General features: G+C 37.2%; 1 protein-coding gene across 1 annotated transcript in view; it reads right to left on the bottom strand.

Moving 5' to 3' along the window:
• TDRD12 (tudor domain containing 12) overlaps positions 1–25,633 on the bottom strand; it is a 71,999-nt gene extending 46,366 nt beyond the window's left edge. Inside the window, exons 1-9 of the mRNA XM_069082613.1 lie at positions 25,399–25,633; positions 23,225–23,281; positions 18,216–18,377; positions 17,345–17,481; positions 16,008–16,127; positions 13,513–13,568; positions 11,545–11,630; positions 7,263–7,452; positions 1,938–2,056 (exon numbers count right to left, since the gene is read on the bottom strand). Of these exons, the coding sequence (XP_068938714.1) occupies positions 1,938–2,056; positions 7,263–7,452; positions 11,545–11,630; positions 13,513–13,568; positions 16,008–16,127; positions 17,345–17,481; positions 18,216–18,377; positions 23,225–23,248 (894 nt within the window). The 5' untranslated portion in view covers positions 23,249–23,281; positions 25,399–25,633. The remainder of the gene's footprint in view (positions 1–1,937; positions 2,057–7,262; positions 7,453–11,544; positions 11,631–13,512; positions 13,569–16,007; positions 16,128–17,344; positions 17,482–18,215; positions 18,378–23,224; positions 23,282–25,398) is intronic.
• Positions 25,634–26,493: the final 860 nt, after the last annotated feature.

The raw sequence follows: 26,493 nt of genomic DNA, 5'->3' as shown, positions 1-26,493 counted from the left end.
TTCACAATATGACTAACGTGGAAATATGTTTAATATGATTGTACACATAATGCCTGTATCAGATTGCTTGCCATCTTGAGATTGGGTAAGGGTTGCGAGAGAAGGAGAAAAAATATGGAACTCAAAATCTTACAAAAGCGAATGTGGAAAACTCTCTTTACATGTAATGAAAAAAATAAAACACTATAAAGTGGAGGAAAAAATCCACTGACATAGAAGTAAAAAAAAAAAAAGCTACAGTAGTCATAACATCAATAGAGAAATACTGTCCAAGAAGGCAACTATGATGATAAGGAGTCTTTTTTAGATCTTGGATTGCCCCCCCTTTTCCAATCTAGTTAGGCCTATGGCCTCATTCTTGAAATAATACTTTTAAATGCAAAAAATAAAATACACAAGATTACAAAGAAAACCAGTTATGTTCAAATATGGTTATTAAAGTATTTTCAAAAAAACATGTTCATTGGGGCGGCCAGGTAGCACAGCGAGCAAGAGCACCGGCTCCAGTGTTGAGAAGACCTGGAGATCAAATCCCGGGCTCAGACACTTAGCACCCACCCAGAAACACCTGGCCGTGTAACCTTGAGCAAGTTACTTAACCCCAATTGCTTAGGGGTGGCCAGGTGGCTCAGCGAGTAAGAGCACCGGCTCCAGTGTCAGGATGACCTGGATCAATCTGGGCTCAGATACTCAGCACCACACCCAGAAATAACTGGCCGTGTAACCTTGAGCAAGTTACTTAACCCCGATTGCTTTTAAAAAAACAAACAAACATGTTCATAGGGGTGGCTAGGTGGAGCAGTGAATAGAGCACTGACCCTGAAGTCAGGAGGACCTGAGTTCAAGTTCAGCCTGAGATACTTAACACTTACTAGCCATGTGACCTTGGGCAAGTCACTTAACCCCAACTGCCCTCCAAAAAGCAAAAATAAATAAATATTTTTAAAAACCATGTTCATAGACTCTGCCACAGAAAAATAATTTGAAGGAACCAAGAACATCTGGCTTGGAGAATAGAAGACTTAGGGGTTACTTCATAGCAGCTGCCTTCAAGTATCTGAATGGCTATCATATTGGAAAAGGGATTTGACTTACTCTGATGACAGAATACAGGATTAGGGTTGTTAAGTTGAAGACCTCTAAAGGTGTCTGATTTTGGCTAGATAAAAATCAAAATTTCCTAACGATAATAACTGATCCAAAATAGAGTAGGCTCTTTCAGAGAGTACTGGCCTTCTAAGTCATGGAAGGTTTTCAAGCAGAGGTTGAATGACAATTTATTGAAGGTATTGTATGTCTAATTCTGCACTTTGAGTCTGGTACCTCATGTCAAGTGGTGGATTGCATACATGGGTCCTTTGAAATCACCACTGGATACTATACTGATCTGAGTTCTTATGTCTTTCAAAATTGCTTATAATGTTGTCATCGGATAAATTGCTCTCCTAGCATCCTTCATTTCATTCCGTATCAGTTCATATAAGTATTCCTAGGTTTCTCTGAAAATGTCCCTTTACTCATTTCTTACAGCAATACTTACCAATATTCCATTATATTCCTGTACCATAATGTGTTCTGCCATTTCCCTACTCATGGGCATTATCTCATAAGCTTTCAGGGCTTTGCCTCTATAAAAGAGCTTATTATAAGTATGTTTATACATATGGATCCTTTTCCTATTTCTCTTATCTCTTTGGGCCTGAAAGCTTAGTGTATTAAAAAAGATTTTCTACTGAGGTGCCAACTCTAAGACTCTATGATTTGACAGGACAGTTGGATTTCAAAATATTGATTCAAATAATTGTTATATTCACTATATACAGAACAGTGCTCAGGTTATAGTTGAGTACCTCAAAAGATTAAAAAGTTTTTGTTCTTATTACAGATAAAAAAGCAAGACTATAAGCTTTTCTGTTAATTCAATTTTAAATACTTACAATTTGATTTATTTCTTTTAAAGAGATACACTCCTTTTCTTTATATATCTTCTCTATCTTCTCACTGTTTTTTTTAGAGGATAAATCTAATGAAAGTCCATTACGTTGTAAAATCACACCTGTAAATAAACAAATTGTCACATAAAACATATGAAAACAATAGGGTACATGTGAGAGACAGAGAAAAAATGAGGATATAAAAAAATGTGAAACCCTAATAAATGGAATGCTAAGGAAAAGTGGAATTCAATATAACTGAATTTTGGGACTTGTTCAAGATTAAACCCCAGTACCTTTTCTCAACTTTAAGTTTAATTAAAACATTTTCTTGACTTTAAGTTGCTTTCCAAATACTATACACTTAATATTTCTCTTTAATAACTTATTAGGATCCTGCAATGCTCCAGGGATATCATTCAAAACATTAATTTTCACTGTGCTGTTCTACAGTTGTAGAAGGTACAGAATAATAGGTTGACTATTACAGAACTTTTCATGAGCTTGAGGCAAGTGTTTCTTAACTAACTTTAATGGTGGAAATCTTTTATCCTTCTTAAGGCTGTATTTCTTGACAACTGTCTAAGGTTAAAAGAAAGGCTGGTGAATAAGGAGCATCAAATTAAGTAATGCCATTTGTGGCTTAAAAATAAAAAAAGCAGGGACGGCCAGGTGGCAGTGAGTAAGAGCGCCGGCCCCGGAGTCAGGAGACCCGGGATTGGTTCCAGCCTGAGATACTTGGCACCCACACAAAATAACTGGCCATGTAACCTTGAGCAAGTTACTTAACCCCAAGTGCTTTAAAAAAATTTTTACAAAGGCCTAATTTTACTATGTAGTCAGTATATTAGGGAGGGAAATTCTAGAAGAATGTCCAAAACAGTCTGAACAATGGCAACCTTGTTGGAATATTTGTCAAGTCTCCCAACCTATCTATTGTAAAAGTAAACTCTCCTGTTATGATGTTCTACTTTTATATTAAAACACTGCTTCCAGTTTTTTGATGAAGTCAAAATTATATGAAAAAAATGTTCTAAAGCATTATGGATTAAAATAATGCAAATTAAAACAACTTTTGAGATATCTCACACCTATCAGATTGACTAAACTAACAGGAGGGGAAAGTGACAAATGTTAAGGGGAGATGGAAAAATTGGGACAGTAATACACCATTGATAGAACTTTGAATTGATCAAGCCATTTTGTAGAGCAATATGAAATCATGCACAAAGAGTTATTAAACTATCTATACACTTTGACCTAGCCATATCACTACTGGGTCTATTTCCCTAGGTAATGGAGAAAGAAGTAAAATATTTATAGCAATTCTCTTTGTAATGGCAAAGAACTGGAAATTGAGGGAATGCTCATCAAGTAGGGAATGGCTAAATAAGTTGTGGTATATGATTGTGATGGAATACTACTGTGCTGTAAGAAATGATGAGCTGACTGATTTTAGAAAAAAAATTAAAAGACTTGTATGATTTCACAAAAAAGTAAAGTGAGGCAGAACCAAGAGAATGTTGCATGCGGTAACAGTCTGAAGAATAATTGTAAACAACCAAGTGCTTTTGAGTACTATAAATACTCGAATTAACTAAAAAGACCGATGAAGGAAGACGCTATCCACCTTGAGAGAAAAAACTGATAAATAAAACTATACATAGTATGGTTTTACATAGATTTATAAATTTGCATCAAAAGGTGGCCTTCTCTTTTGCAGATAGGGGAGGGAGGGAGACAGTTCAAAACTTAAAATGTAATAAAAAAAAATAGAAAGAAATTAAAGCCTGCTTCAGTGTAAAACATTTTGCATATGAAAATCAGAATATAAAACAAATCAAGCTTGACTTCTACATTAAAATGAATTTTCAGAGTGAAATAAATAAATTTATAGATATTAAATCTGAAAAGACCTTTTCAGGAGAGTGGCCAATATGTAAAGCAATATTGTCGTTATTTTGTACACAGTACATTTTGCTTTGCATCAGCTCATGTAAAATCTTTCCAGGTTTTTCTGACAGCATCCTGTTAATTTCTTATAGCACAATACTATTCTGTCATAATCACATAACACAACTTATTCAGCCATTCTCCAATTGTGGGGCAACCCCTTAATTCTAATTTTACATTACACCTCAATGCAGAAGTTTCCTAGAGCTTAATCTAGCTTATTAAGAAGTATTTAAACATCTTTTATGTGCTAGGCACTGAAAATACAAAAATGACTGTGCCTACCTGCAAGACCTTGCAGTCCCACCTCCCCTCATGGGGGACCATTCCCCCTCATTGAGAACTGGAATCACCTCTCACCTAGATGCCTGTAATAGCATTCACCTGGTCTCCCTGCCTCAAATCTCTCTCCACTCCAACTAATCCCCCACTCACTTGCCAACGTGATTTTTCTGAAGTATAGTTTTGACCATCACAATGCTGTATAGATATTCATTTGTTTGATACTCACAACCACTCTGGGAGGTAAGTGCTGTTATTATCTCCATCTGATAGTTGAGGAAACTGAAGTTAACAGAGGTTCAGTCACACAGCTATTTAATGTCATGTACCTAGTTATGTGCATGTCTCCCCCCATTAGAATGTAGACTTCTTTAAGGCACTACCTTTCACAATTACCATAGTGCCTGACACACTATTAGTGCTTAAGTAGCTGCTGACTGAAAGTGAGCAGGGTTCATAGCCTGGCTCTGCTAATTACTGCCTGGTGTGACCTTGAACAATTCCTTTCGCTTCTCAGTCTCAGTCTCTTCTCTATGAGGGGGCTGAACTAGATCAGGTGTGAAACTGGAGACCAAGGTCCCCTTACCCCCAGTACTATCCTGAAGCCCACTGGAACCAGACTAAAATGTAACTGGTAAATATTCAACAAAATAGAAATCTAATTCAATATTGATGTTAGTTTGTGGTTTTCTAAGTTAAGATGTAACCTGTAGGGATCCATTTCTTTTTTTTTTCTTTTTGGAGGGCAACTGGGGTTTAGTGACTTGCCCAAGGTCACATAGCTAGTTTTTGTGTTAAGTGTCTGAGGCAGGATTTGAACTCAGGTCCTCCTGACTCCAGGGCTGGTGCTCTATTCACTACACCACCTGGCTACTCTCTGGGATCCATTTCTATTTGAGTTTCATATCACTGGATTAGATCAGCACTTCTTAAACTGTGGGTCACAACCCATATGGGGCTGTATAACTGAATGAGAGGGTCATGAAAAATTTAGCAACGGTAAAAGGTTTCTGAACATGCAACAACCAAAAATTAATTCAAAATCAAATGCATAATGAATCAGAGATGTTTCTAGCAGTCTTGCCCATGTTTCATCACATGACTTTAATGTAGCCTTGGTTCTGAACACACAACATGCGAACCTTGCACTGTGCATGCCACCACACCATGCAATGCCAACGAACGCTGCCAAGAAACAACTTGTCTCAGATTCAATATTACTGTGTTATTGAATTGCAGTATTTTTCCTGTACATACAAAGTTTTCTGCTCTTACAGAAACGTATTTTCCTACCATCATCCCTCAGCATGTATCAAATTAGTGTATCTTTGGATTGTATTGTGTTAGAATATTTGATTTTTCAAAATTGCTGTCATCTTTTTTTTACAGAAATGTGTTTAATTGCAGCAAGACAAAAGCCCTTGAATAAAATTTCTCCACCATCACTGCTATATGTGTTAAAGAAGTGTGAATGTCAATTTTTTTAAATTAAGCACAAACAAATATAATTTCATAAACTAAAGCTAGTATTTACTTAAGAGGTAATTAGCAATATTTATTTATATTTTAGGACAAAAATATTTTTTGTTATCAATAAGTGGCTAAATTTAGACAGAAGAGGTAATGACTGGTGACAACTCGGTGGAATCTTTGCCACCAGGTTGTAGTACGTCTAAATTCACAAGAAAAGGAAAGTATGTCAAATCATGTGGCTCTCAACAGGGAGAAGTTTAAACAGGTCACTGAAACTGAAAGATGAAGTTGTTATATTTTTGACTGAGTGGAAATCTGATTTTGTTAATTTTTTTCATAATGACTTATAGCTTACAAGACAGTTATCTGCTGGATATTTTAAAAAAAAACTCAATGATTTAAACATGTCACTTCAAGTAAAAATTGTAGCATATTTATGTTAAAAGATAAAACTGAAAATTTTACAAAAGGTTTTTTAATTGAAAATAACCCTCCCAAAGACTTAACTGTAAGAGTTTTGACTGATCAAGTACCTGGAGACAGTTTCAGAAATACTTTCCTTCAAATTTTGATTCTAAAAAACTAAGTTGGTTTCATAAACCATAACTGATTGAAATAAAACATGTCGGACATAAGACATTAAGAATTCAAGAAGAATTTGCTGAGTTATTAAGTGATACAGGTTTAATACTTGAGTTTCCTAAACAAAACATTAAGTTAATTTTGGCTTGTGATTAGGACAGAATTTCCAACAATCTCTGAAATGACTCTAAACATATTTCTGCCATTCTGTACTACAAATTTATGCAAAGCAGCATTCTCAGCATTGATGATTATAAAATCAAAATATCAATCAACTCTGAAAACTGTTGAAGAAGCTCTACATCTTGCAGTATCAAACATTCGGCTAAGATTTAATTCTTTATGTAAAAATAAACAAGCATATCCATTTCAGTATGCAAATTTGCTTTTGTCCTTAATAAATGGTAAAATTATATATATATACCAAAGAATTGTTTTAAAATAAACTTCTTTATGATTATTAGTAAATGTTTGATTTGAATACCTATTTTATATACCAATATACCCAGGGTTGCATAAAAATTTCTTGAGTGAAAAAGGGTCATGAGTGGAAAAAGTTTAAGACGCTCTGGACTAGATAACCTCTAAGGTCCCTTCTAGCATTTAATCTATGATTCTACTAGAATAGCTATGCCTGAAAAATTCATCATCTTTTAGCCTGATGATAAAATTCAGTCAGGCTGGTCCTCAGTTAAGAATTCCTCAATGGACCTGTTATCAAAACCTTTCTTGCCAGAGCTTATGTTCCAAAGGCATAGTTTTCATGAAGCAATAGAATCGCAGATCTACACCTGAAAGGCACCCTAGAGGCCTTCTAATTCAATCCCGTCTTACAGATGGGAAAACTATGGTCCAAAGACATTAAGTTAATTGCCCAAGGTGATAAGGGTAGTAAGAATTGGAGACAGGATATAAACTCAGGTCCTCTGACTCCACAACAGGATAGTATTTTAGTGGAGTATACTGAGCTAGTTCTCTTTAAAAGAGATGACAGAAAACAGATATTTAACATATATTTACATCTGAAATAATATATACCTTTTCCAAGTTTTTCAGGAATCTTTTCTTGCAACAACATTGGCCAAAGAGCAAGTGCAGGATTGATTTTATCTGGAGGAGATTCCACATTCTTTGGCACAGCTTTCTCTGGACAATCAATTTTTTTTTCAACAGTGGGTGTTACATAACAAGCAAAGTTCTTTGCAACCAGGTCATCATTAACACATACCTTTAAAATTAAACACATTAAGTATTGAGAAAGAATAAAGCTAAATGACAGTTAAGTATACTAAATGGTACCACAAACTTTAAGTGGCATTTGGCACAATGCCTAATGGTAAACAATAGCCTTACCAAGGCCACAGACAAGGGAAAGACATCTACATCTCAATGCTTTGGGATATTCCAACTTCCTCAGTCCCACCTACTGCTACCTTCAAGACTCTTCACAGGTCATTCTTTCACCCCAAATAACTTCTTTATATGTGTCTAACACACAGGTTCTTCATCGTCCCCAAATCGTCTGAAGTCCCCCTCTTGACCTGGCCTGGTCTTTCAGAGAGTTATAGGAAGAGCACTGCATTTGGAGCTGGAGGACTTGGGTTAATATTCTGCCTGTTATATTCTACCTACTCCTCTGTGTCATCTTGGCCAAGTCACTTCACCTCTCTAGGTTTCAGTTTCCTTTTCTGTGAAATGAGGGACTTGGACTAAACGACCTTTATGTTACTGTTTATACTATGTCTATTATCCTCCATTCATACTATAAAATTCAGCATCATTTCAGACACAAAAAGACTTGAGAGAGCTATCCCAATTTTCTCCTCTAAAAGCTGATATGAAGGGATTTTTCCATACTATGATTTATACCTATTAGAGGAGATAAAAATTTGGGTGTGAGTGGTCCTCATCCTGAACATTAAGAGGGTCATCTTGTACAATGGCATTGCAGAATATAATGGGTCTGTGTCTAGTCAGATTTGGGGTAACTTAAAAATTTTTTTAATTTCTACCTTGAATCTTCAAAAACTATTTTTGCTGAACAAATCTGATTCAATTAAAAATATGTCATTTCAGGGCAGCTAGGTGGCACAGTGAAAAGAACACCAACCCTGGAGTCAGGAGGACCTGAGTTCAAATCCTGTCTCAGACACTTAACACTTACTAGCTGTGTAACCTTGGGCAAGTCACAACCCCAATTGCCCTGCCTTCCTCCAAAAAAAAAAAAATATATATATATATATAGTTTCTGAGCATACACCCCAATTAAGATCCATAGCTATAAAAAAAATGCCACTAACTTGGGCTGTATTAATTCTTTTTTTTGTTGTTGCTGGTATCAACAGGAAATTTATCTTTCTGACAGGAACTTACACCTTTACCATAGTGTTCTCAAACTTTTTGGTCTTAAAATCTTTTTATACTTTTAAACTTTAGTGATAACCCTAAAGAGCTTTTATGTGGGCTATATATCTGTTGATATTTACTATATTAGAAATTAAAATGTCTTATAAGTATTATGAAAATAATTTTGACCTCAGAGACCCCCAGAAAGGGTCTCAGGGACCCCAGAGCTTCCAGACCACATTTTGAAAACCACTTAACTTGTTGTTAAATAAATGGGATTCAGACTGGTGAGTTTTAGTATAGGAATTTGGGTATAAAACTTCTCTCCACCAACGAAACTGCAAAACCTTAAAAACTTAACAGTTTTTAAAAATTGCTTGGGGCATTGAGAGGCTAAATGATTTGCTCCTGGTCCAAATGTATGTGTCATGAGCACAACAGAAGCCAAGATCTTCCTGATTCTATCTACTTCACCACAATGCCTATCATTCTTCATAGATGATGCAAATTAATAATGAGAACAAAACTGACTGAGAAGTGTTTAAAAATACTGCATAAAAGGGGTGGCCAGGTGGCTCAGCGAGTAAGAGCATCGGCTCCAGTGTCAGGATGACCTGGGGATCGAATCCCAGGCTCAGATACTTAGCACCACACCCAGAAATAAATGGCCATGTAACCTTGAGCAAGTTACTTAACCCCGATTGCTTTAAAAAAAAAATACTATATAAAGGGGAGAAAAAACTTTTAAAGCATCTTCTAGTGTGTCTGAAGTTATTTATATAGATATGCTTAATTATAATTTTTATTTTAAAAGAAAACAGATGCAATTCCTAATCACTTTACAGTTTAGTCAACCAAGTATGAGTTAACATACATACATGTATATATATATATATATAATTTAAAGTAATAGAATTGTATTTTTTTTTTGCTTTTTTTGGAGGGTAATTGGGGTTAAGTGACTTGCCCAAGGTCACACAGCTACTTTTTGTGTTAAGTGTCTGAGGCTGGATTTGAACTGAGGTCCTCCTGACTCCAGGGCTAGTGCTCTATTCACTATGCCACCTAGCCACCCCTAGAATTGTATTTTTTAAAAGAGATTTTATAATTCAGGATGATCTTAGTCTAAATTAGGGACATTTCACGAATTACAAATACCTTTCTATTCTAATCTAATTCTACTTGAGAACAGTCAGCTCTCAGTTAACTGTTTTTGGAATATTCACTAAACCTAGGATCAAATTTCTTAGTGTAGCTTGGCTTTCCCCTGTCACCCAGTACATTTTTTTAGGCTGCCAATTCTTTGAACAAGGGCTTGGCTGATAGAGGAGATAAGCTTTCTTAGTTCCTTTTTGTCCCCAGTGCCTCAATTCCAAATTCTGGGTATTTTTTTTTTTTTGCCTTTTTGGAGGGCAGTTGGGGTTAAGCAACTTGTCCAAGGTTACAGCTAGTTTTTTTCTGTGTGGGTGTTAAGTGTCTGAGGCTGGAACCAAACTCAGGACCTCCTGAGTCCAGGGCCGGTGCTTTACTCACTGTGCTACCTAGCTGCCCCTATTTTGGGTATTTTTTAAAACTAAAAGATAATCCATCAACCCATCACAAAGTCAAGAGATTCATAAAAGTCAGATAAGACTATATTTCAAACACCACTCTAACTCAATTAAGATGAAATTTTATTTTGTGTTACAAAATAGTCTATTAATATAAGCAATACTGCAGAATAACAAAATAGCAATCACTGAACTGGAAGGAGCAAAAGATGAAATTCAAAACTAGACTATGACTCAGGAAGAATATATTCTATTCCAAAGAAACACAATAGAGAAAGGAGGGCAGGAAAACATTTCATATTTAAAATTTCTAAAACTTTCTTATGAACTTTTAATCTAATAGAAGCATTTCAATTTACAAAGAGGCTTATATAACTAATTATAAACTTGGTATGTATAGGGGTTTTTTTTGGTATGTATAGTTTTTAAAAGTTTGTATATGTTACAAAACTGCTCTCTTTGTTCCCTTCTGCTCTTGTTTTCTTCTGTGCACTGAAATAATGTGTGAAGAGTGAAAGTGAGAGAATGAGAGAGAAAGAGAAAGAGAGAGAGAAAGACAGAGAGAGAGAGAGAGGCGCTGCCTCCTTCCAAAAAAAAAAAAAAAAAGAGCTATGAGGATTTTAGAAGATTACTTGCTCAATACAAGTCACCACTGATATAGCACTGAAGAAAGCAAGACACTCAGAAATAAGGAGGTGGCAGGCTAATGCTACATCCTGCCCTGAGCAGTCCACATGTGGAATAATATGCTTTGTTCTGGACACAATATTTTATTTATTTATTTTTTTGCCTTTTTTTTTTGGAGGGGGGAGGGCAGGGCAATTGGGGTTAAGTGACTTGCCCAAGGTCACACTGCTAATAAGTGTTAAGTTTCTGAGGCTGGATTTGAACTCAGGTTCTTCTGACTCCAGGGCTGGTGCTCTATTCACTGCCACCTAGCCACCCCAGGGTACAATATTTTAGTTAAGACAAAGAAGGGTAGTGAAGTAACTCCAGTTCTAGCCATATGAGGATGGAATTAGGCATGTTTGGCCTGGAGAAAAAGAGATTTAAGAGGGACAATAAAGTATTGTTCAAGCATTTGAAGCATTGTCCTTTGAAAGGATTAGAATTCTTCCTCACTGGACAGAAGGGGTGAAAGCTGCAGAGAGGCAAGTTTAGGCTTGACATAAGGGGGAAAAAAACAAACTTCCTAACAATTAACCCTATTCCAAAGTGGCATGGGCTGGCTGCTTTAATGAGGTAATGGGTTCCCCCTCACAGGAAATATTTCTAAAAGGGCTGGACCTGACCATTGGAAGGGATCCTTTAGCAAGTAACATGCAGATTTAGATGGCTTCTAATGTTTCTTTCAACTTTAAAATTTTGAAAGTCTATGATTCCAAATCCAGGATTTTTTCCACTGCAAACTGATCTTCACTTACCTTTTCATTTTTTATAGTTACATAAAGGTAAACATCAAAAATATCTTCTTCCATACCACATAATTTTGCTTCAATTTGTGTAGTTGCTAAGTATAAATAATAAAAGTGTCATTTATATGGCAATAAAACAAAAAATAACTTTGAAATTTACTATTAAATATCATTCAACTTTTAATTTCTTGAACTTAAGACTTTACTACTTGGCATTAAAAAGATCAAACTAACAATCAGATCATTTTCTTTTGCACTTTTCTTTATATACCTATTACCTGGTAGATTTGCCCTGAAAATCTCCCCTATTCTTCTCAGCAAAAGAAGCCCTAACAACCATCCATGAAAACTCTCTGCAACCCCTCAAAATCCTAGAGGGAGAAAAAAGTGAATGAGGTCTAAAATGAAGGCAAGGCTTTACAGAAGTGAGAGAGTCCTTGATGGCAGGAACTGTTTCATTTTCATCTTTGTACCCCCAGTGCCTTGTACATAGAAGGCACTGAGTAAATGCTAGCTAAAATGAATATTAAACCTGAGAACTCTGGGCAAATGGAATCTTCAGCTTAAGGAAGTTCCCTGAGTGGGTATTCCCTTCATTATTACACTATATGGGTTTGTATCCATTGTTGGACCATCTTTATTTTTACTCATTTGAACCACCAAAGCTCAATCCTTGGGCTTTTGCTATATGCTTCTACACTCATTTCCCCAGAGAAATCACCCTTTTTCACCTTCATATCGTTAGCTAAATCAAACAAATGACCCCAGCCCCAACTTCTTATCTGAGATCCAAGTCTCATATATCCAAATGTCTATACAGGACAATTAAACTGAAATATTCCATCATTATCACCTGATATGACTAAAACCAAACTCATCATTTCTCAACCTCTGGGCCCAAACCAGTGCCTTTAAAAATGAACAATATTTCTGGTAATGACAACTCCTTTCCTGTAGTCTCAAAACCCCTGGGATTGTTCTTCTTCCCTCTCCTTTGAAACTGATACCCAACTAATCACCAAGTCTTGTCATTTCTTCCTTTCCAATGTCTTCCAAATTTATCTTTGTAAATTCCTAGGACCAAGACCCTGATGTACTGGTGTTCACCTCATACCTAGACTAGTGCAACTATATCACAGCTCTTCTTGCAAATGCTGCAACGTTCTTCATTATTTCCAAGATCTATGCTTGCATCAAAGAGGATACCCCCTTCTCCTGATGCAGATCACAATCTTTCTACTGTATATAAGTTCTTCATGGATTATAGTGGCTTTCAATTCATGAGATGAGGGCCAATTTTCTGGTGATTAATGTCTCTGAACTTTGTTATGCTGGTCCTCAGACTAGAGGACACCAAGGCATTCATTCCCTGGCCTATTCCTATAATACACAAACATACCCTGCCCTCCCACACCCACACATCATACCTATTTACAACTCTACCCATGGTTTTATACTCGTCCTCCTTCCTACCTCTTCTCCCCTTCCCTTTGATCGATCCAAACAAATCTCACCCATCAAGACTGAGTTCAAGGCCTATTTCCTCCACATAAGAGTTCCTACAATACTTATGGTCTAATTAACAATCTTGTAGTACCACGTATGATATGCTATTTATTTCTTGTCTAACAATCAGACTGAAAGCAGGGACCATGTATTTTACACAAGCACCAAATCTAGTGCTAGTCACAAAACAGGCATTCATATTCATACTAGAATTATTAGTGTGCTTTTCCTATCCTATAAAAAAGCTAACTACAATTTTAAAATTCAGACATATTGATAAATTTAGGAAGAAAACACTAATTTTTATGAAATTTTAATTATCTACATAGAAGACCCTTCTCTCTCCTCCCTCAGGAATTTGGTTATTCTAGGGTTTCAAAAAGTGCCTTGCCAAATTAACATTAACTATGATATAAAACACAAATAAGAATGTATAAACATAAGGACTATTCCTGCTTTTGCTTATCTTACCTTTTAGAATATTCTGAAAGTACTGAATGGCAGCACTATCCCATTTCTTAGCAGGTCTAGAAAAATAGTGAACACAAATAAATTCATTATTTCACTGAATGCATTATCATAAGAAGAATCTGATATTGATTGTTCTTACTCTTGTGGGGGGTGGTTACATAAAATTTTAATACCGTTAATTTACTTTGCTTGGCTGTACTTGTTAAAGAGGGTTATCTTAGAAGTGGAAGTCATTGGGAAATGACTGTGCTGTTATAAAAAGCATCAACAAATATTTAAAAAGAAAAAAACATATTCTGAATATAATGATAATGAGAGATACAAGAACCTTTTCTTTCCCTTTGCAGTTAGGAGACATAGTTTGATGTCCATGACAGGTCTACCTTATGGTACTGCTGTCTATACTAATGGAAAAGAATTGAATATCTCTATACCCGGAGTAACAGTCAGTGCTTCATTTCAGACCTTCTGTTACCCTAATCACCCTCATCTGGATAAATATCAGTTTGCCAATTGTGACAGCTAGAATTAAACACAGCATTCCTGAATAGTCTATCCAGTGCAAAGGAGATTAGAACTAAAAACTTCCGGTTCCTATTACCTTACTAAGTACTATCAGCAATAACCCTAATTTGGATTGCAGAACTGTTCATATTTTCCTTAAGAATCCCTGATCCATAAGAAATGTCTAAATAACATATTTAAGTTTTAGTAAGCTTAAATTTGTACTGACTTTTGGTACACTCAGTATATATACATAGATATGTATAGATGTAAATACATATGTGTATATATTATATATAATATACAAAGGAAAGCTTAATTTTGTCTTTAAAATAAGTGCATAAGAAAGATGTTATATGAGTACTGGATATATGCCAGAGAGACAAGCCTGGCAAGAGCAATGCCTGCACCGAGTCAGGAAGCATTTCAATAAGGTAATGAATAACAAATCAAAAGCCTTCCTAAGGGAAAATTAAGTAGGGTAAGGATACATTCTTATCCTTTAATGATGATTTAGAGGACAACTATCACGTTCTGCTCTAAAATGTCACTGTCATGGAAAGAATAATGAACTGGAAAATATTCTGTGTTTATGAGTGGAGCTGGAAAGAATGCTGAAACAACTCCCAAAGCAAGTAAATGAGAATAAAAAGGCAGATCAGAGACAAGAGCCTGAAGGGTCAAAGTGAGAAAAGACAGGTCAGAGAGTAGATGAAATTGTGACACAAGTGAACAGGGAAAGAAGTAAATCTGGACAATCAGTTAAGGAACAAGAAAGTGGTAGAAAGGGCAAGAAGTAGAGATTGATTGGAAAGAATGTATCAGGGAGAGGAAGGCAAAGTTGACAATGACAGGGATAAGTAAAGGAAAAAACAGACTACCTAAAGGAGTTAAGGGGTTAAGAGACTATAATCCAAGGAATCATGTGAGGCAGAAATAAGCAAAGTTAGAAGAACAGCTAAAGCATCATCAGAAAACAGCTCAGTAGAGCAAAAAGAAGATGACATAGCATGAAGAGGTAAAGACTATATGGAGTTTAGGAGGTGAAAGATCAAAGGAAAGTGAACCAGCAAGGGTCAGATGTGGGAACAGAGCTAAAGCAGTGATTTCAACAAAGAAAGGGATGGGTAAAGGGGGGGGGGGGGGGGGGGGGGGGGCAGGGGATGTCCTTGGGTTGAACACAGATGCAGTAGGCAGCAAGGCTGGAGAGTGAAGCAAAAGTGATAGGAGGGACAAAGTGCAAATGAGGCTGTCATTAACAAAGAGATAAACCATTTTCCCATCTCATATCTCCTTGTATAGGGGAGACAGAGAAGGAAAGAAAGGAAAGACTAAAGAGAGTAGATGGCAGAAACCATGAAAGTTGGCTGGAAAGGAGGCAGAAGCAACAGCAGGTAAATCCATCAAAATGAGAACCACAACGGTACAGAAAAGATAAAGAAAGCATCATGGACAGAGAAGAAACCACAGGAAAGGGAGACAAAGTGACCAGGAGAGAAGGAAAGAAGAGAAAATGAGTTAATAAATGTTTATTGAACAGGAAGCAGAAAGAAGGGAAAAGTGTTAAAATGAAAGAATCAACACAACATTTAGCAAAGTAAATAGAAAAGAAAGGAGTAAGAGGGTAGCCCAGGAATAGGAAATATATGCACTGCAAATTTCTTACAATTTTTTGCTAACAATTAGAGTAACTAGAAAGAACTTCAAGAATACACGCCATCAATCATAAGCTTAGTTAACAGACAAATTAAACACTAGACAGTATACCAGGAAGGTTCATTCTGCCAAGTTTTAGGGAACTATTGCTCAAGTGAAATATAAAAGATTTTTATAAAAGGAAATAGAATATCCAGGATTCACACATCATACTAAAAAATACAGTTTGGAAAACCTTAACACCAATGAAAAGGTATAATCTAAATATCTTGCATTTGATTAATGAATGCAAGACTACTATACAGTAGTCAATATTTCTAAGAAGTCATACTTACACAATTCCTGCATTATCTTCACAGAAGTCAATATGTAATGTGACTGGTTTTGTGCAGTATAGTCTAAACTTTTTTGCTCTATAAGGAAGTTGCATGAAAGCTTCTACTGCAACTCGGATGCTTAATAGTGAAACAGACACAGATTCATTGCATAAATACAGAATACAGAGTGAACAATAAATGACATTTCATTCATGCATGAAAAGGTGATAACAATAAAACATTTCTCTCAAATATGACTAATTCAGGCCATTAACTGCTACATAAAGAACCCATAAATAAATCAGTACTTCTTTTTGTCAAATTAAGTCTCAAAGAGTTAAAGAATTCAGAGTCACAATATCTAAAGTACATTTAGGTAGTAAAACAAAACCGCAATTTAGTACAACTAAAAATTAGAAGGTTCACTGATTTACAAAACATTTTAATCCAATTTTTATTTTAGTACACAGCACCAATTTTTATTAATTATTTTGGCAAATGAGAACCTCAGTTATTACTATTTGCTAACTTGGTGTGTAACAGGTGGAGGGATGGGGCATTGTGAAAACACCATATTCAACATTTTAATCTCAATTCTTCTAAAATTTATCACATAGTCTGTTTTGCAACTAAAGCAGTCCCTTAGAATTTGTGGTATAACCAACTGAATGAATAAATCGCTACTTATATAGCACATTTAATGAACCTCCTTGCATAGAGCAGAATACCTATCCCTTGGATAACTTAGGTACTCTGCTGTTTGGAGGTTTCATATTGGATGCCAAAGGAGGTGCCTTCAAAATCTAATTCTACCATTCTTTTGCTTGGAAACTAATCAAATATATAGTGTAAGAGTTTGTCAAAAGAACCAAATTCTAATAGAAAATCTAAATTACTCATGCACCTATTAATAAAACAGCTCCCACCAAACTAAAAACAAAAAAAAAATTAACAGAAAATAAGGAAGATTCTAACAGAGAAACAGACCATTACAAAAAATCTCTCTCTCTTGGTCTACATGGAGGTTCTTTATTACAGACAAGCTCCCCACTGGCACAATTCCAGGATGTGCCTTTTTTTCAGAGCTGTGAGGTTCTAGTTTTGATTTGAGTATAACCCACGAGAAGATGAGTAAAAGGAGATAAGTGCCCTTCCACTGATCCTTAAGGCCTACTTTTCCCTCCATTCCCTGAGTACAGAGTTGAGCCAGCAAGTCTTTCCTTCTCAAAGCTATATAATACCAGTTCCTGTAATCTTTTCTCCAAAGATTCTGTACTCCAATAATTCAGTTCACAGATTTAAAATTTCTCAAAAAAAAAAAATAAAAAAAGAAAGGCTTAAAGAGGTCTACATACTTTTTTGATTTTACAGGAATATATTTGGCAAAATCCACCAGGAAGCATTCTGCCAAATAATGGTCTGCAGAGGACATGATTGACTTAATAACTGCCCTACACCAGCACTTCAATTCCTGGCAGTAAACCACACAAGCCTGCAAAAACAAACACATAAAAGTTTCTTGGTTGTATGTTAACATCACAAATCACAGAATCATAGTATTAGAGAACTAAAAGGGGCACTGGAGAATATTTAATGCAAACTCCCTATTTTTACAGATAAGGAAGCTGCAATTCAGCAAGGCTATCAAGTGACTTCATCAGCAGCACAAATGAGGATTCAAGCCAGATCTCCTGACTTCCAAGCCAGGTTCTCCTGACACACACACAGACACACAGAGTTCAATGCTCTGCCCACTACTACATTTTGTTGCCTCTTAATTTAGGAAAAGTTTTGAAGAAAGATAGGAGTAAAGGAAATGTACTATCCTACCATTTAAAAAAAAACTAAGTTTCAAAAAACAATGTCTATATTTAACTTCAAGGTAGCAAAAAGATTAGTAGTGCATTGTGTACAATGATTTATCAGTTTACAAATCTCTTACCTCAAAACAACCCTTTAAGGTCAGCTTATTAATGATGCCCATTTTATTGATGAAGAGGTTGAGGCTAAGTGAATTTAAGGCTTTGATCAATGTCATATAACTAGTAAATAGTGGGGCAGGACCTGAACTCTGGTGCTGTCACACACACACACACACATATATACATACATACACACATATACACACACACACATTCCTTTTCTCCCCATCTTCATACCACCAGAGTTTTTTTTTTTTAAACATTTTAGCCCATATTTCAAAATTATGCTGATAAGGATATTTACCTGTCCTTCTTCTAAGAGTAATGGCTTTACTTTTTCTACATCTTTATATACACTATTATAGAAGGCATTCATTTCAATATTTAACTTTTGGTATTCCATTTCACGATCTAAAAAGGTATCACATCCTTTTATAATAACCCAGAAGCATCCAGGATCTTCAATCTAATTTTAAAAAGAAACAAAAACGAGTGATTTTAAAGGACCACAAAATATATACAATACCACTATCATGATATATATTTCTTTTAAAAGGCTTCAAAATACAAATCTACTTTTAATAGCTCTTATAATAATATACATATAAAATATATGTATTTAAAATAATACCTAGTAGACCTTTTCATCTCTTAAGGGAAAATATGGCTTATGAACTGAACAGTAAGACAAATTAGAAGACATATCTGGGGAAGAACACTAGAAAAGCATATGAGGATACATATGAGTGTATTATAAAGCCAAATATAAATGACTTTTTTTTAAAAAGCAATCGGCGTTAAGTAACTTGCTCAAGGTGACGCGGCCAGTTATGTCTGGGTGTGGTGCCGAGTGTCTGAGCCGGGATTCTATCCCCAGGTCATCCCAACACTGGGGCCAGTGCTCTTACTCGCTGCGCTACCTGGCCACCCCTATAAATGACTTCTTAATGAACTGCACCTTCTCTGCACTCCCTTTGGAAGCAACAATCCAACAATATAAAACTAATGCAATCAACATCTGAAGTGAGTTTTTTTAATACCCTTGTTATTTCATGATATCCCTCTTCTGAAGCTCTGAACAGACAATCCTTAACTGATAACATAAGAGTTCAGTCATCAAAGAAGAACCTAATGAGACTTTGGCAAATATCCTGGTCTTTATTTGCAAAGATCATGTTACTGAACCTGGTAATGGTAATGGCTAACAATGAATTGTAGACACATTTAACCAGTCTCCCTTAAGACCAAGACAAGCCAAAAGAAAAACCAAAAAAATGGAGTGTAGTGTGTGATTATGAAGCAGTTTTTCTCTGATGAAGATAAGGTACTTAAAACTAAAATTTAGATATCATAATCTAAACAACTGCACTAACTGGTGTAAATCACTCTCTGCCTAAGCTCAATACATTGCTTGTCCATCCTTAACACCACTTCCAAATACAAAGTATTATAAAAAAAATTCTACAAAGTCACATAGTCCTATTCATAGTATTAAATCATCAAAGCTGTTTATTAATTTAGAAATATTTAACATTAGCAAAAACCCAGACTTTCAGACTCCTGCTTCAGCAAAATAAATGCAAGCCATGAATTAAAAAATTAGCAAAATGCATTGTTCCTGGGAAATGCAGGCTCCATTTTATGTGGAGCATAGAATCCACTTTAAAGGTCACTTCTCTATATTACACAAGAACTACTACAAGGATGTAATACTGTTGACAACCCGAGGAATATGCTGTTTGGCTTTCAAATGTACTTTGACATTTGAATATTCTGGGAGCTCATCTCATTCCAAACCAAAGACTGAAGCTAAATTGTAAGGGTCCTTGCAAAAATCAAAGTCACTATCCAAATTCCCCATTCATCCTTATTCTTTCCTGCTATGGCTAGAATCATCACCTCCCAGGCAAAGTGCCAGAGCTGGCAACTCTTTATCAAGTTTCCACAGACCTTAAACTCTGTCCTTTGGCATCAAAAAGAGTACATCTAGTGATGTATGAAAGCAATAGAATATTACTGAGTTGAATGAAATAATGAGTATAAGGAATTCAGAGAAAGAGCTTGGAAAGAGTAGGACACAATGTTGACAAGAGTCAGAAGAACACATGCAATGATAATTGTAAATGAGAATAGCACTACCAACTGAACTTGACTGAAGTCTCATAATCCAACTTGGAGAACAACTGATTAAACATTTCTTTCTTTTCAGTGAAATGAGGCACCAACACACGTGGAAGGTGGCAGAAGGACCTCTGTGTATCTTATATCTCACTTAATTGCTCGTTTAAAGGAGAACTCTCATGGAGGGTATGGGTATTAAAACAAAGAGCATTAAATATCTTGACAGCCAAGCTAAATGGGCAACTAGCCCTCAATGGGAAGGTGGTAAGGGGATAAAGACAACACTTATCAAGAGAATTATCAACTACTAAGACATGAAAAACTTCTCTAAATCCAATTTTTTTAAAAGTGAAGAAAATGTCCATACTTATAACCCACAGATTCTACTGCTAGGTATAAAACACACAGAAAGGCCCCACATACATCAAAATAGTTTAGAGTGAGTCCTATACTTAAGAGGTGCAAGCAGCAAAACAGCCCTTGGAAAAACTGGCATCCTGTGTGATATCGTTTGTAACTGTAAATCCAGATTTTATTGGACTGAGTTTCCCCTAATCTAAATCATAATGTGGACACATTTAAAATCAGGGCAGCTGTGTGACCCTGGGCAAATCACTTAACCCTTTTTGCCTCAGTTTCCTCATGTGTAAAATAAACTGGAGAAGGAAATGGTAAACCATTCTAGTACCTTTTTTTAAAATTTATTTACTTTAGTTTATAACATTCAGTTCCACAATCCATTGAGTTCCAAATTTTCTCCCCCTCCATCTCCTCCTCCCCTAGGGCAGCATGCAATCCAATATAGGTTTTACAAATACCTTCACACTAAACATTAGTCAATTTGTAAAGAAGAATTATAACCAATGAAATGAACAATTAGAAAGAAGGAACAAAGCAAAATAAAAAAGAGAGCAAGCAGTTTGCTTCAATCTGCATTCAGACTCTACAGTTCTTTCTCTGGGTGTGGTCTCTCTCTCTCCATCCTCATCCCTCTCCATCATGAGTCCCTTGGAGTTGTCTTCTAAAAACTTTGCATTGCTGAGAGGAGTCCAGTCTATCAAAGTTAGTCATCACAGATACGATATGTCTGTAATTGTGTACAAAGTTCTCCCACTCCAGTATCTTTGCCAAGAAAATCCTAAATGGGGTTATGAAGACTTGGACACAACTAAAAAACAACTTGACAACTTTTTCTATAGTAGCAAGGAATTATAAACAAAGATCCTTCAAAGAAAGACTAAAGAAGTTCTGGTACAAGAATATAACAGAATATTATTGCTCTGTAAGAAATGATGCTAAAATGGAAATGTTCTCCCTGACGTCCCATGTCTGAATGATTTCACGGTGTTTGCCTTCTCAATGCATAGGACAGGGGATGGAGGGAGGGAGAGAATTTGGAACTCAAAATTTCAAAAAATGAAAGTTAATGTATAAATTTTTTTAAAATTACTATGAGGCATTTAGAGAAATATGGAAAAACTCTATGAACTGATGCTATGTGAAGTAAGTAGAACCAGGAAAAAATATATACAACTACAACAAAATCACTGGAAAGAACCACAACAAAAACTAAATCTGAACTATCTGTATGTAATTATTATGACCAGGTTTGGACCCATCAAAAAAGGAAAACAAGGTACCTCCCTTCTTTACAAATGTGGGAGAATATAGGTATAGACTTCTGCAGACAGTGTGTGCCTTGGTTGATGTGCTGAATAACTGTGTTGAACTCCTTTACTCTCCTCCTTTTCTTTCTTTTTTAAAAAAATTTCTTTGTTAACAGGGATATCGTCCTAGATGGAGGAGGATATATTCATGAAGATGGGAGAAGAAACAGGCTGGTTCTTTCATTGGGCTAAGCCAAATAACTGTCATTGCTTGCAAATCCCCCATCTTCAAAACCCTTGGAACTCCTAGTTATGTCTTTAAGGACACTTGCAGTTAATCCTCTAAGAAAGAAATGCTGTTCCTACATGTTCTCAAAAATGAGTTACTGCCATCACTTGCCTAAGTGCCAGGAATAATAACCTTATTTGAGTGCATGCCTAGCAGTTGGGTCTCTAGGTCAGAGTACAAACATTTTATTCATTTTTCAAAATTGTGATTCCAAACTGCTCACCAGAATGGTTGGACCAGTTCACAAACTAAGTTGACAATCAGATTGTGTGGTGAACAATAATAGTGATCTCTGCCCACCTATTAATCTTTGGAAATTTCATTATAAAAATATGATAATAGCTAACATTTATATGAAGCTTACTATGGACAGGCACTGTGCTAAATACTTTACAATTATTACCTTATTTGATCCTCACAACAACCCTTGGAGGTGGGGCTATTATTATTATACATTTTACATACGAGGAAAGTGAGGTAACAAAGGTTAAATGACTTGCTCAAAGTCACCTAGCTACTAAGTATCTGCGACCAGCTCTGAACTCAGGTCTTCTGGTCCAGGCCCAGTATTCTATCTTCTGTGCCACCTACATTGAAGCAGACAGTGGAAGCAGCATATTGTTGATCATAGGATTATATATAGATTAAACAGAGACTTTCAGGTGTTTTGGTCCAACTCTAATTTTCCAAATGAGAAAAGTGAGAAGCAGAGAAGTTATTAGGTGGCTAGCCTAAAATAATAAAGGTTATATAAATGGCATTGCTGGGTTTCAGTTTAGGTCTGCTGACTCAAAATCCATAACTCTTTCCTCTGTATAAAATCTCCTGTATGTTACAACCTCCAAGCCTCTTTTTCCTTTTTATGTTAGCAGAAATAATTACTAAACTTATCTAAATCTGGACAGTTGCTATCATGTACAAATTGACCTAATTGCTTGTAGTTCTATAAAACAGTGGTGTTAAAAATTGGAGTAGGGGCACTAAACTCTATACGTGGAGCGTATATTGACTTTGAAAAACCACACATTAACATTACCTATGTTTTATTGCATTTTTTTGTTAAATTTTTCCCAATCAAATTTTAATCTGGTTTGGGCAGCAAGGGCTGGGGTTGTGTTTGACACCTCTGCTTTAAAATAGTACATTTTTAGACACAATCTCTATTCAAGGATTAGATCAACTAAAATGGCAAACTAAATTAGCTCATCTAAAAACTAAAATTTTACCCCAATTTATAATGGTAGGTTTCAAAAGGACTACAATTTTATAACTTTAAAATAAGTTTTTGAAAGTTACCGTAAGTATGAAAACTTCAATCATTTTCAGCTACTGAATTATTATTCATCTGCACAGCTCACTGTAGCAAAAAAAAAAAAAAGATCAACTATTAGAAATATGTTAAGTCTGTATTAAAGCCCAAATTCCTCAACCTGAAAGAATTCTATTTCCATAGTTCTCTTCATTCACAGAAAAGACTCCTTCTTCTACCCCTTGTCTTCTAAATCTGCTTCTCTGGTCAGAAAATAGCTTTGAAAGGTATTGTTCTTTCACAGAAAAAAGTATTTCTATCCAAGACTCCCAATCTCACCAAGTGTGGATTCTTCACCCACTTGCGCAGATCCTAACCATGTTGTATAAATCTCTTGGCTTTCAGAGAATTTGCCAAAGGATCCTTTAAAGAGCAACCAGTGGATGTAACAGAAGACCATCTCTGGTTCTTTTAGTATTTCACGGATACAATCAAAAACTGCATTTGTAGTCCTAGAGGACATCATTAATTCAAAGGGCTAGGCTATGCAGAAGCCTTTTAAAATTAACAACAGATATAATGTTATAAATATTATACAATGCTATAGTGGGTGTTGATGGAATCCTAATAAAGCTGCCTCTGCCTCAATACTCTACATTATAGGCCTGGCCCCACTGAACAGCAGGCCCCACTATACCTACTTCGCCACCGTGCTCAGTGCTCCCCACCCCTCCCCCCCATGTCCTAACTTCTTCATGAATGCCTCACTGCTCACTGGAACAACAGGTGTGTCCCTGAACTCTTGGTTCCCACAGAAACACTAGGTGTGTCCACTCCATGGGAACCCAGTTACTGCCTCTACCTGGTCACTGCCCCCAGACCCATTCCCACAGAAACAGGTGTGTTCTTGTATTCAATCACAATCACATCATCCATCTAGCTCGACAGGACCACAATACCTAACTATCTGTCTTAACCAGACAGGACTACAATAGCTAGCCAGATGGAAGGCAGAATAGCCAGAATGTTTAACCACTCAAACACAGATGGGATCCCTCCTTCATTACCTAATCCCTTAACAAACTCTTCCTGCCTTTTTAATATTAAAGATATTCCTCTATTACATGTAAATCTTGATTATGTAATTGCATCTTTACCCTATAAAAATCCATCTTGCTTTCTCTGAAGTTGCTGGTTCCTCTTGGAACTTAGCCCGCTTCAATAAATGCCTGTACTTGGATTAGAAGTGGTCTGACTGAATTCTTTGAGACAGTTCATGATGTGTTGTCTCAGTTGAGACAACACATCATGAAGCCCCAACAGTTTTCGGGTGGGCAGAGCCCCCACCTCAACAGTTTCTGGTTTCCCTGGGTTTAAACCGCAACAGGGGTTACATAATTATAAACGATGACTATAAATTGGGTTTTAAAACCTCCAATGATGTCTTAAGAACTACTGTTTAGCTAGTTTAGTTTTTCCGGTTATACCTTTTCTTGCTGGCTACTCAAATTAAAATATATATATATGAGTAATAGGTGTGTGAGCGAGAGACAGAGAGAGAGTGGAGGGGCAAGTGGCTCTCTATACTCCACTCCTAATATGCCGGACCACCTTCCAGACTAGACATGCAGGCTGCAAACACACCACGACGCAACTGCAACACTAGACATGCCAGCCCTGCTTCCCTGCACCTTCAGCTCCGGATAACTTTCTAGGGTGCCCCTCGAGGATCCTCAGAATCCCTCCTAACTCTAACTCAGGGGTCACTACCCCTCAAAACTTGCTGGTAGTTAAGTAGGTCAACCTTTTAGGGACACCTCCCAGGCTACATGGACCACTCCCCCCAGACAGCCTAATACAAAAACCCCTGGAGGGTCTCTCCCCCTTTCCCCGGGGTCTTCAGTCGGGAGAGACCCCAGGCAGTAGCACTGCCCCTGGGATGCGTCACTACAGCCCGGCCCGGGGAGGTCAGCGCCCTGCCTCCGCCCCGCCTGACTCAGCAGACCCCGGGACTTAGGCCCGCACCCCGAGACCCCCAGGGGACGGAAGGGCTTCTCCTTCCGCCCCCTCCAGCCTCCTCTACCTGGCCCGCCTCTGTACCTGCCCTGCCCTGCCCTGTCCCACCTCCATGCGGCAGTCCTGGGGTGGTCCCGGGGTCCATGGAGTCCCCAGGAGTCTCAGTCCCCGGCCTCCCCCGCCCATCCCCACAGAAGTAGCAAACTTGCCTCGACCTACGGCTACCCGCGCTCCAGACAAACAATGGCCTCGGTACCAGCCTGGGCTCCCAGCTCCAAGTCCCAGGTGGTCAGTTCTAAAAACCGCCACCTCCCAACAGCCCCACCACCGCAATGGGCGGCGACAGCTCCCACCGACCCCAACGGTCAAGAGCCGGCCCAGTGAGGCCAGAACACCCTCACGTGCGCAGCGGCAGCCCAGCGGGGGGCGGAGCCGGGGCGGGGAGTGGCCTGACCCGGCCCAGGGGCCAGAGGGGGCAGCGCCTGGAAGGGGAGGAGCCAAGGAAAAGAGGCTAAAAGGAGCTACATTAGTAAAGGGGAGATGCCTGGAAGGAGAGGTGTGAAGGCTATAAAGGTACCTGGAAGGGCTGGCACTTGTTAAAGGGAAAGGGCGAGGCCACTGAGAGCTAGTAAGTGGGGAGATGCTGGTAAAGGAGAGAAACTGCAAAGGAGTAGAAAGAAAAAGGTATAAGCATTTATATGATGTTTAACATGTGCCAAGCATTTTTAAGTGCTTTTTTTTGTTAACAAATATGTCATTTCAGTTAGTCAATAAACATTTATTAAGCACCCTCTATGTTCCAGGCAAAGATCCTCACAACCACCTTGTGAGATAGGTGCTATTATGATTTTCATTTTATGGTGGAGGAAACTGAGACAAACAGAGGTTAAGGGACTTGCCCAGGATCACACAGCTAGTAAGTGTCTGAGGGCATATTTGAATTCTGGTCTTCCTGACTCCAGGTCCAGCACTTTTTCTATTGCCCCCAAGGTACAGGAAGTCAATTAATAGCAGGGAGTGAGTAAAAAGGTGTTTGGTGTAAAGGAGTATCTGGGGAAATGGGGAGAGAGTAGTCGTGAGGGCCTTATCAGATAGAATAGTCTAGGGTCAAGGATAACATGTTGATTAGCAATCAAATTTTGGTGAAGTGAATTACACTTTTAATAATAATGATAATAGGCAGCATCTATATTTTCCTTCAAAGCATTTGGAATACAGAAACATAACACTGGGTGTCAGCCCCCAAAGAGTTCATGGGCTAGTGGAGGAGGTGTCAACTGTTATTGAGTTCTTTCTAAGA

The sequence above is a fragment of the Petaurus breviceps genome, unplaced genomic scaffold (assembly GCF_028583685.1).
Source record: "Petaurus breviceps papuanus isolate PSGF00001 unplaced genomic scaffold, PetGlider_PUasm1.0 171, whole genome shotgun sequence".
Lineage (NCBI taxonomy): Eukaryota > Metazoa > Chordata > Mammalia > Diprotodontia > Petauridae > Petaurus > Petaurus breviceps.
The sequence above is the reverse complement of the archived record's forward strand: the minus strand, read 5'-3'. Positions and strand labels throughout refer to the sequence as shown.